This window comes from Lactuca virosa, chromosome 3 (genome assembly GCF_052849685.1).
Source record: "Lactuca virosa cultivar CGN04683 chromosome 3, Lactuca_virosa_CGN04683_v6, whole genome shotgun sequence".
NCBI classification, from domain to species: Eukaryota; Viridiplantae; Streptophyta; class Magnoliopsida; order Asterales; family Asteraceae; genus Lactuca; species Lactuca virosa.
This window is the reverse complement of record NC_136428.1, coordinates 424,464,617-424,476,817: the sequence shown is the minus strand read 5'-3', so window position 1 is coordinate 424,476,817 and position 12,201 is coordinate 424,464,617. Positions and strand designations below refer to the sequence as shown.

At 35.0% G+C, this 12,201-nt stretch overlaps 1 protein-coding gene across 2 annotated transcripts; it reads right to left on the bottom strand.

Moving 5' to 3' along the window:
• Positions 1-1,238: 1,238 nt before the first annotated feature.
• On the bottom strand, positions 1,239-4,364 carry LOC145167836 (uncharacterized). Of its 2 annotated transcripts, none has more exons than XM_079087092.1 (5): positions 4,173-4,364; positions 2,927-3,144; positions 2,404-2,637; positions 1,974-2,128; positions 1,239-1,629 (listed from the first exon to the last, which is right to left on the bottom strand). In XM_079087092.1, the coding sequence occupies exons 1-5, from the start codon at positions 4,269-4,271 to the stop codon at positions 1,445-1,447; spliced, it is 891 nt and encodes a 296-aa protein (XP_078943218.1). In that variant the 5' UTR covers positions 4,272-4,364; the 3' UTR covers positions 1,239-1,444. The 2 variants fall into 2 exon arrangements, with proteins under 2 accessions (XP_078943218.1, XP_078943217.1); XM_079087091.1 differs by having other exon boundaries at positions 2,404-2,646; positions 4,173-4,363.
• Between the last annotated feature and the right edge of the window lie 7,837 nt (positions 4,365-12,201).

The window sequence follows — 12,201 nt, the reverse complement described above, 5'->3', positions numbered from 1 at the left end:
AGTTTTCAATTTCTATGTGTTTTTATGTTTTTTTAGTAATTTAGATTTAATTTTCTAAACTTTTAGGTTTAATTTTCTATGTTTTTTAATTAATGTAATGTGGTTTCAATTAATGTAAAATATTTTATTATGTTTTAAATTATGTTTTTATTTAATTTAATCATAAAAAATGAAAAAAAAATTGTGGAGTAGTGACCATTTCCTATGTCTAAGGGAGGAGGGAGTCGTTCCCTCCCAACCCACCGAACCCACTGTCACATCAATTTTTGTCTATTCATTTTCTTCATCTTTCCCAACCCACAACATACGAAAATCCTATCTTTTTGAACCCACTCAATTGAAAAAAATACAAAACAACTAAGGTACAAGTTTTAAAACACATGGTATAAGAGAAAATAAGAAAGAGAAAGTAGAGAGAGATGATGAAGTGGATTAGTGAAACCAATCAACCCACTCGTTGAAGCGAGAGTGGTACCGCCGATAACTCTATTGCTAATTAAGATTTTACATTTGATTGTTTTGTATTTTTTTTAATTGAGTGGGTTGAGTGGGTTCAAAAAGATAGGGTTTCCGTGTGTTGTGGGTTCGGAAAGATGAAGAAAAATAAAAGAGAAAAAGTGATGTGACAGTGGGTTCAGTGGGTTGAGAGGGAAAGACTCCCTCCTCCCTAATGGGTTGGTAGTGAAACTGACGTGGCGCAGAGGTGGCAACACGTTTTCGGTGGGTTGGCTGTGACCACTCCCCACAGCCTAAGTGAAAAAAAAGTTTTGGACAAAGTAGAGAACAACACTCTTGAAAAAGGATGAAGAAGGTAGTTCAACTTCCTGAAATAAATGATATAATAACGATGGGTTCCATTTTTCTTAAAAAGAATCAGCGCATGTTTAGTGTTTGCCAATACAAACTAGGACAAGAAACCTATTCATGAAATGATTTTTATTTTTTGTAAACATATTTAAATGTAATGTGATCTTTTGTGGATATGTTTCCTTCATGAAATGATCTTCTTGGAACACATTTGACTCGATGTGTGGTGTCTTAATTAAAAGTATAATGTTGTAACAAGGAAGGAACGTTTGATGTTAAAACCTAAATAAAATTGATAAAAGAAATTAAGACAGAAAGTGTTCTATAAATGAATCTTTGGCTTCGTGACACCAACCATATATTATATTAAATTATATTAATATATGCAACGGCATGACATTAAAACATAATAACTAGTGACACGTCGACAATTTGGTAGAACCCATATCACAAAATGATCTGAAAAGAGCACTAATAAGTCTTACAATATGTCATACAAGGAAAAATGGAAGAAATAGCATATATCTATATATTATATATCATGACATCCATTGAATTTATAAACGAAACCTTCCTATTTTTTTTTCCCTTAAAAAAGTAACCCTAATTCGTTAACAATATTGGTGTATAATGAAATTCAATCGATATTGTGAAATCCGGGGAGAAGAGAAGTAATGAAGCCAAAAACAATCAATTGTATCTCCTTCACAATTCCCCACCATCGATTGTTGTTTCCATTATCAACTTCACCTTCTTCATTCACATCACCTTCACCTTCACCTTCACGGTTTTGGTTTTCATTTTCGCCTCCAACTTGTCCATCTAACAACACAGTTTGTATTCCAAAATTAAAAAAACATTTGAAATGTAAGAAATAGCAACCTACTTTTATTTAAAAGCATTCTACTTCCATTTTTTCCTATTACAAAAATAGGATAAAAAGTGTTGCAGATCATTATTTTAGTAATAGTTTTCTGATATAATATATTGATTAATTATGAAATTATCAAAGGATAAATTGTTGTGTGGTAATATTATAAAGGGCTAAATGCATGAAACATCAAACTACTTTGAAAAATCCACTCAGTTATAGTAGTGAATTCCTTTGCATTTCAATTAAAGTAGGATGTGACAAAAACTACTAGTGAGAGAGGGAGAATGAATACCTGGCAAAGGAGGATTTTCATGTTCTTGCCTTGCAGCTGGAGGGATGAGATCTGCTGCCCTAACGCCCGGTCTACCTTGTTGTGGAGGTGCACCTGCCCTTTGCATTCCTTGTGAGAGCCACCGTATTAATGGTGCAAGAGCGCCCGTCTGATACCTGCCACACACATTTTGCAAAAAGTTAAATTTTATTGATAAACAAAGCAAAAAAAGGTTATTTGCAAACATAAACTTTGATCAGATAAGATAAACTTAATATAAAGTTATAAACATGTCTCATGTTTGCTTAAAATATATACTATATGTATTTCGAATCATAAAAAAAAGCTTATTTACCACAGTTGGTCTTTTTGTTTAATAAGTCTGTCTTGATATAATAAAAATAATATTATTATTATTTAAAGGAGAAATAGAAATATTAAGATAACTTACAGATAGATGAGTGAGGCAAAGAATATGAGCAGGACAAGCCTTTTCCTTGAGCCATCTTGATTGAACAGGAAAATAACAGCTGCCAGCTTTAAAATCAGCATCAAATCAAGATGAATTGCAATTTGAAACCTCCGAACCACAACTTGTCTTTGTTGTCCTGCCCCCTGCTGTTGCTGCCCATGCCCCTGCCCGACCTGCCCGACCTCCTCACCCCCTGTTCCACCTTCAGTAGGACTTTGTCCCCTGATACAAATCAACACTTTTTCTAATAACTTTATACTCAATAAATGCAAGAAATAGCAATGAACTTTCATACTTTTAGCATCCTGTTTTCATTTCTTTCTGTTGAAGCAATGTACATTCATTTTTTTTTTCTTTATTAAGGTATTGTAGTTCGAAAATTATACCCAACTATAATAGCCTTGAATTTTAAAAGTTATTATTATAGTGGTGAAAATTGCTTTGTATTTGGATGACAACACAGCTATTTCTTGCATTTAACAAAATCCGAATGAATACTTACGTAGGGACATTGTAAGTAAAAGGGATGAGAGTATTAGTTGGAATTCCAGCAACGGGTCCCATGAATGAATTTGGAAAAGTGGGAACAGCATATATTCCTGCTCCATGATCCATCTGATCCTGACCCTGTTGTGGAGGAACAACCATTGGGTACATGATTGGAAACATTGGGTGTTCCCCATTTGGTGCTGTGAACCCATAGAATGGATATGGAGGTAACTGCAATGTGTTAAATGGATTATTAACTACCAAAATTTTCAAAACAATTTCAGAACTATAAATATCAGACTTTCAATGTTTGTAAGATTCGGATCCAAGTCATCCATTTTCTTATTAGCAATAGCTACAAGATGTTGATGATGTTCCCTTTTGTCCACAAGTCTCCCCAGTTTTCTCGTATAAAGGGTATTTTGGGTATTTGATTATTAGTAGAAGATACGCTCATGAAACCAGATTTCACTTCAAGATTTGTGTTTTTTTGGAGATGGAGGAGGTACCGAATACAATCCCATTAAAGGAAAAACGCAAAAATATAAAGTATTTGTCGACAATAACCAAAATAAATATCCAAGAAAGTTTTATTTGTTAAAAATAGCATTTACAATTGCATTGATGTTGCAATCCACAATGTCACCAAAAAAATATATATAAAAATCATCCAATTTTCATTCCATGATAAGATCAGTATAATCCCAAGCAGCCAAAGCACCCAACTATCAGAATTTCAAGAAGACCTCCTACAATTTGCATCAAATTATACACTTCCATGTTGCACATATATATGCGTCAGATATAAGAATTACTCCCTATGTTTAGCTCCAGAAGTTTATACAAAAATCAAATACTTCGAAACAATTTGGGAACTATAATGAAGTTGGTTACAAGTGCTACGAATAGGAAACTGTTGGTGTCAAATTTATAAAAACATTCTACATCAAATCTACGCCTGCTAAGTCAGAGTTATCTCATTCTAAACGCAGGGAGAATTGCATATGGTTCTTGGCAAAATTTGACATCAATTTGGTCTTTAGGGTTTTGAACGAATTACCAAAAGTGATATTTTACATTTTAACTCAAACTAGTTTAACAATTCAGCTACAGATCAACGTCGTCATCTAGCCACAAACACACAAAAACTAAAACCAATCAAACGATCGGGAAAATGTAACAAAAAAACCCCTAAAACTGATCTTGATTGAAGCTCGCAATGTCAAATCACATATTTGAAATCAATAGAGGTTCCAAACCTGCTTAGGATCGGATTGAGAAGAATTAGAAGACGGATTGAGATGTTTCTCGGATCCTGATGCTGTTGTTATTGTCGGAGTTTCGGTTTCTTCGGCCATTTTTGTTTAGAACTTTGTTAGGAACGCAAGTGTCTCGGCGAGCTGCTCCGTACGAAGGTGGGGAGAACGGTAAAAGTCATCGATTCTTCTATTTGCGTGGTGAAACCAATAACATCATGCCATGTGTGCAATATGTATTATTAGATTATTAATTAAAGGGAAATTCATTAAACTAACCATTGTAAACAAAATAATTTTTAAAAAAAAATATAACCATTTTTTTACCTTATGAAAAATGATCACTTACTTTCGAATATCCCATTCTCGAGTACTAATGAACATTTCGGAGTTGGTGGTGGTTGACGCTAGTCTTGTTCGGAATCTAACGCTCTTATACATTTTGGACTGAAAAAGTGCATCATGTAGATTAATCCGGAATATACGGACATTTCGGACTAAAGTTCCCGACATTTTATATTATGGCATTTGTAATGTCACTGTTGTTGGATAAACCTATAAAGCTTTTGGATACTAAAAAAATGAGTTCATATAAGGAAATGTTTAGAACATGAATTGAGGGATCATGCAATATATTACTCCAGATGATATATGTTTTGATGTAGATATAAACAGTAATTTAAATATTTTTTGGGTTATTACGTTGGTTGCTTCCAAGTTTAGGTTACACACCAATCAAATATGTTTATTTTTTCCATGTCATGGATCAAACATAGTTATGCATATTCTTGATAATAGTGATGTCAAATATTTTCTTAGTTTGTTAGTAGTATGCATCCTCACACAATACAACCGTTTGTTGTTAATCATGCTATGAAAAGTGGTATTAATCGGTTTATAGGGAAAATCGTTATGATGACAATGGTTCTTCCGATGCTAGATATAACCAAATTTGTAATTTATTACCCATGACATTGAATCATATTCCTTCTTAGAGTGGGTGTGTAGAAAATATGATTTTAGTTATAAAGGTAAGGTTGTTGATGATGTTGTTCCAACATTTGATGTTGATGAATTTGCAAATGATAAGGGAAAACTAATATTGTTGATGATGATGGTTATATAATTTCACATTGATACCTAGTTAAACAGTTACAGAGCTTCATTAAATTTGCTAAAGACAAGACTGAATATGAGATGAGGAAATTGAGCCTCGACAAGCCCGAAAACCCTGACATGGAAAGTACCCTTATTTATCAGATTTTGAAAAAACAAAAACTACTCATTAGGGATGTCTGAACCCTTACCATTGCCTGAATTATCATAATAAAAACGTAAAGGTTTGTAGACCATAACTATTTTTCATATGTGAAGCTATTTCAAATGTTAAAAAACAAAGAAGACTTTTAGCTTAACTTGATATTCAAATTTTCTACTGAGAGCTTTCAAATAAGAGTGACAAAATCTACAAAATACATGTTTGAAGTTGTTTGCTTTGTAAAAAAATGCAGTCGTTGCCAAAGGATCTGTCACACAAGTAGAAATTGTGACACTCTGTATCCAACATATTCAATTAACAACGAATCATCAAGTAAGACCAAGTCAAGTGTCAAAAGTAAAGTTAAACCTAATGACAAAGTTAGTAAAAAATAGTCTAAGAGTATGATATTCTTTATATAAAACCCATAGTAATGTTTCTACTAAGTTTGTAACTTCTAAAATTAAATTAAACACGTTCCTCGGTCAAACATACTTGTTTATATTACAACAAAAAAACAAAGAGAATCTTCCGTTAAACTTTCTCTCCCAATCCAAATATACTTCTGGATCGGCCACACCAACGAATTAAGGTAATTTGTTGACCTTGCAATCTTTAGTAATCCTAAATTGTCCACGCATATATTGCCTCCTATCTCTTTCTTGCAAGCCACGCAAAGCTTCACGCAAGACATTAACGAAGTTGGGATCATCAACGTTCATGGCTCCTGATGCGATCTCAACAACACCAACAACACAATCTGGAAATCGAATAAAATCAAACAACTTATCAGGAAAATCGAAATATGTGCTCTGATACCACTTATGATGGGAATTTGGAGGGGGTTTGCTTTCAAGTAATATGAATGCAACGGAAACAATAACTTAATCAACAAGAAAACAAGAAAAGATAGATTTGATAAACAATCCAGGCCTATAGATTGAGTATCGATGAAGACAAATAGAAACTTATTGATTTGAATTCGAATCAATCTAGAAAATGCGTCCTAGAATTGACAAATGGCGAGTAAGCAACTCAAAGGAACACCAAAGCTCTATTATTCAAAATTCAGTCATGCATTCATAAAGTTCGACAATGGGGCTATTTATAGCCTAAAAAGATTACAAAAAAGAAACTGCCTATTAGAGGCTTATTAGAGAGTAAATAAATAGAAGTAAATATCGCTTCCAAAAATAAAGAGAATATTCCATCCTTAATCTATGCAAGTTACCATGCAAACCCCATGCACCATTGATTCTAACAAGTAAACTTTGTATCCCATAGTAAGCATCAGTCGTTTGCATCCAATAACTAGAGACGACGATGGCTTGCGATCGTTCGCAACCAGTCGTATCCAATCGCAACCAACACCCTCCTCAGAATTAGAACTCATTTCAAAATTTGAATTTGGATACATGCCTTCCAATATCTTTCGATCTTCGCAACCAATCGGAATTGCAACTTTTGCTCCCAGACGCATTTGACGTTCAGAACCAACACTCAGTTCAAAACCAACACTCATTCCGGGAACTACCCCTCCTTACTCCCTAATAGGGAAATAAGAGATAAGAGTGCAACTTTCCTCACTAGAGGACAAACCCCATTCTGCATTTCCTTGTTCACTCTATCGGATTAGGGTATCCGTGAACAATAACGTAAAACAAGTAATGTCTATGTAATAGGAGAGTTAGTGTAACTCACCTCCTTAAACTTGAAACTTATGTAGTGGGAGCTAGATGGATCCTTTCCTTTCCGAGAACCTACACAACAATTATAACATTATTTAGTTTGTGCTTTGATATATTACTCTTATAAGGCGTATGTACATATCTCCTTTCTTTTCTCTTTGATTTTTGTGTTCTGATCGAGATATATTTTATTACCTTTCAACCCATTATTAAATTATGATAAAATTATATTCGTAAAGTTCTATTTCTTACCTACCCAGAAATATAATGATCTCATTCTAATGATTTTTGGTTGATTTTATATTGATTTTACAAGTCAACAACTTTAAGTTGTCACTTTCTGGACCACTCAACACTTGCGGAATAAATTGTACTAATTCACTACGAATTTCATCAAGCCCTTAATATGGAGGAAACTAGACATACATATATAATTATAATATTTGGAATTTTGGCATTTGGAGTCTTAATGAATTTATTATGATTTTTAGAAGACAATGCATGAAATTTGTGACAATACAGACCAGTCTGAGAAGATTGACCATTTTACCCATCAAGGATTTGGAATTAGGAAAAGTGATTCAAATTTTGCAGAAAGTAGACAAACTAAGCTTTCCATAAAACTATGTATCATTATTTTTAGGTATTCTGATTGCCTTGTACAAATTTTAGAAGTTAAAGGGTAGAATTGGAAAGATTGATCATAATAGCTTTCAAATCACATTTGATGTCTCATTAAGGAATTAATGATTAAGCTTTAGTCTTAGCACTTAAGACATAATAATGGTTTCATATGATGTTTCCAAAGTGTATTAATCATCTTTACTCAAAATTCTTAATGCATGACTTAATGGAGTATAAAATTAGGGCTTAGCCATGAATTATAAACTTTTACATATTTTAGGGTTAAGCTTCCATCTTAACCCATTACGCTCTTTATGACATCTAAAACTGAATATAGGGCCCTAAACAGAACCAACACTTATTGGTGGTCCGATGGTGCTATTTTGATGGTCAATGGTGGTCAAATGTAACGTCCCAAAAATTACAATAAATTTAAACTTTTGAAAACATTTATATTTATAATAAAACCCATTAAATCCATTAATTAAAAAAAATTGTTAATTTTCAAGTATTCAAATAACATTCCAAAATCAAAATATATTTCCAACAATATTAATCCATTTAGACTTCAAAACAACACCGGAAAACTAATATTCTTAAAATCCAATATCAAGAGTTTGTGACAAGGACCCAATCTTCAACCGCGCCAGTGTACAGTCAAGCTAAAGCCTCATTCATACCATATGTACCAGTAATAATCATTTTATAAAGGAAAGGGTAAGCACGAAACTTATTGAATTCCAACACAACATAACAATAGAAGTATTACACCCTACTCCTACATTCCATGCCATCAACAAATATGCAAGCATCCATATAATATATAAAAATCAAGATCATACATCTCGTGTCTATTTGGAAACACATCCCAAACAACACCCAAATAAAAACTCGGTATTCAACCGTCGAGTCCACGGACTTGGCGTTTCCGCCTTCGGTCCCCCTGACTTGGCACAATGACCTTCGGTCAGTCGGCTCGGTATTCAGCCGTCGAGCCCAAACATATCGACTCGGTATTCAGCCGTCGAGCCCAAAAATATCATGCATATATACATTCCACATAACAAATAAGTAAATCAAATATAACTAGTGCAACAAGTATTACTTTAACTATCAACCATATAGTTCCTAGTCTCACCCGACCTAACAGTAGACATATAATACCCTAAGGTTATGAAGTGAGGAACTCACCTCGAGTAGTCAAACACCCTTCAAATAATCCAAACACCCCTTCACACCAGGTCAACCTTCAACCTCCTAATAATGACTAAAAAGAGTTAAGTTATGGTCCTTTGATATCTAAAAAGTACAATGATTCATGGGTTATTTTTTTCCAGATTTATACACAGAAGTTATGGTTTGTTCGGGACCTGTTTTACCCCCCTTAAACACCTTATTTTTCAAAACTGTTTTATATGCATGAAGTTCAGGTCCGTAGCTTTAAAAGTAGTATTTTCACACCTCTGTACGATTCTTCTATAATTTTTGGCGATTTTTACAAAACTGCCTCGCAAAACAGTTCATTACTGACCAGTCTGGGTAAATGGCCGATTTCACCCTAGTTAAAGGCGTTTATGGCATTCGGTCAAAACTAATGAATTGTAGAGAAATTAAAAATGAAACTCTGGGATTTGGTTTCGATTAAAAAGGTTTTCCCATGATCGAGATATGATCTTTCAAAGATCTGGACAGATTAGGGAAAAATCCAGAAATCACAGCTTTGGCTTTTTAGGGTTAATTAGCTTCTTAACCCATTAAGGCCTAACCAAAAAGACTTATAATCTGCAAAATAAGTCCTTAACAGTGGGGTACTCCTTTAATACAAAAACCAATGAAAAACTCAACCCCCTAACCTTGAAGTTTCTTGTTTTAAAGGTCAAAACAACTACAATATCTAAATGATCAAAGCACCAACAAGGGTTATATGTTTAGACTCAAAACAACCCATGCCACCACCTATACCTCAAACCTACTTGGAGCATAACTACCCACTGCCATGGTGGCAGTGGTGGTCGGCGGTGGCTGCCACCACTAAGGCGGTGGTGGTGACTTTCGAATGAGGAGAAAGAAAGAAGGAAATAATGAGTAACAAGGCTTACTTGAATCGAGATTGAAACCCAAAGCAACCACTCATTTCTTTACAGCCGATCATAGCCCCTCCCCCTTCTTCTTCTTCTTCTCTTCTTCCATCTTGATCGCACCCTCTCTTTCCCTCGGTTCTGCTTGAGCCCCACACACGAACACACACGCAATAGGTTCAAAAAGAAAAGAAACGAGCTAGGGAGCGGGACTACAAGAGATTAAAACAATTTGGGCTAGGGTTGAAAGATGAGGGCCTGAGATGGACTAAGTCACGTCCCCAATATGTCTGATTTTTGGATTTTACAAAATTTTACCCCTAAGTTTGCCATAATGACAAAACAGCCCCCCTTTTCATAAAACTCTGACATTTTAGGTTTTCTAACTTGCCACTTTCTGTCCATTTTTTTTGGAAATTAATTATAAAACCCTCTAGTATGCAAAATATTAAATATCCTAATTATTGATTATTATTTATTAATTTGTATTTATACTTATTTTCCATTATAAATTAATTAAACAGAAAATGGGGCATTACAACTCTCCCCTACTTGAATCAGACTTCGTCCTCGAAGTCATGGTTAGCAATCAACTATTGATAAAACGCTTGTCTTTCCTTCTCTAGCTCCCTAATGTTGCTACTAAACTTCTACTAACCCGGCCTCTTTGTTTTGTAGAATCTTTTCCTTCCTCTCCAGAATAACCACCGTCCTTCCATCATAATTTAGTCGCATGAAAGTCTGAAATCCTTTAAGTGAAACCACTGTTGTTTTATTCAACATACATATTCGGAGCTGAGACACATAACAAAATGTTGTGAATCCACCTCAATTCATCTAACAGTTCTAACATATACGATACCCTTTTCACTCGAACAAAACCTTGTATGGACTATACACCAAGGTCCTAAGTTCATTCTCTTACGAATCCGAATCACTAATTTCCATGGCGTGCTCATATGTCGAACTTGTGTGGTAACCAATCATTACCGCTCCATCTATACTAACCTGTTCATGTTATGCACGATTATCTATGCTCCCCATTGCTCGATGCCCAAGCTCGTCGAATACATATGTGGCATGCACTTCTTATTACAACATAAAACGAATGACGACATGCCAATATAAGAGTGGAAGTTGTGCTAATTCGCAACTGGGTACCCATTGCCTTCTAAAACATTCACTCAAAATTGAGGCGTAAATCGTATGTCTTTATTAGAGACCATAGAAATGAGCATCTTGTGCCTGGTTACGACTCTCAAGCGTAAATGTCTTCTTGCTACCCCCAGTGTATAAACATGGACCTAACCAACATGTAAAATAACCCCTACTATCCGGATTAACAATAGGAATATTATCTTAAAGTCTCTTTTATTTGGCATTCTCATCCAAAAACTTCACTTCATGTATCTTTTCATCATCTCCGAAAGAGTAGTAAACACTATCATTCATAGACAACACTCTCAGAGTGGCTCGTTAGCCGAATTTTGAGTGAGAGCACCAACAACTACATTTACTTTACCGGGATAGTAAGGTATCTCGCCATCAAAATCCCAACCCCTGCCTAGCAATATTATCCAGCTCCTTGCAAAGCTCCCATAAGTTTAAAACTTGTGATCTGAAATTCCTGATACCAACCCTCCAAGGCTAGCGATCCTTCCTACTTCTTCAGACATGAAACCGAGTAATATCTTAACAAGGAACTCTACCACTCCTAAATGAAGCAATATCTTGATCACCACCTCCTCAACATCCCGTCAGAGTAATGGTTTTGACACACATCCATACAACTCTAGCACTCTAGCTATCTTCCAGATAAATCAATACTTTCAACTACATGAACGCGGCATATCATATACACTTCCTAGCGATCTTCCATCGGTGCACCCAAATCACACTCTTATATTGTTTCTCTTCGTACCCAAGGTCTCGTACCTTGCATCGAACGGTACACAATGTTACCCTCATCAATCAGTGACCAAACAACTAGGGTAACTAGTCTAACATGCATACAATACCAACCAATTTTATGCCCATAACCAACCATTGCGGTTTATAGGCATGTAACCATCATTCCACAAGCTTGTAGGTTTCCAATTACCATTCCTTCGGTTCACAACAACTCACCGACCCTTCTGTCATCTCCATTGGCCTGCAGGTATAATACCATCATCCCACAACCCATAATAGTAGTAGCTAAGAACAAAATAAAGTATCGAACCCTAGGAAACTACACAATACTATCCTATTTGCCTCCAACCTCCAAGACTTGATCAAACAAGAACAGGGAAGGGGACTCTCACCCCTAATCCTAAACTAGGGCCTAACCAAACACCTAAAATGTGAGTGGATGTAGATGACTCAAAACACATGATGAATACTTA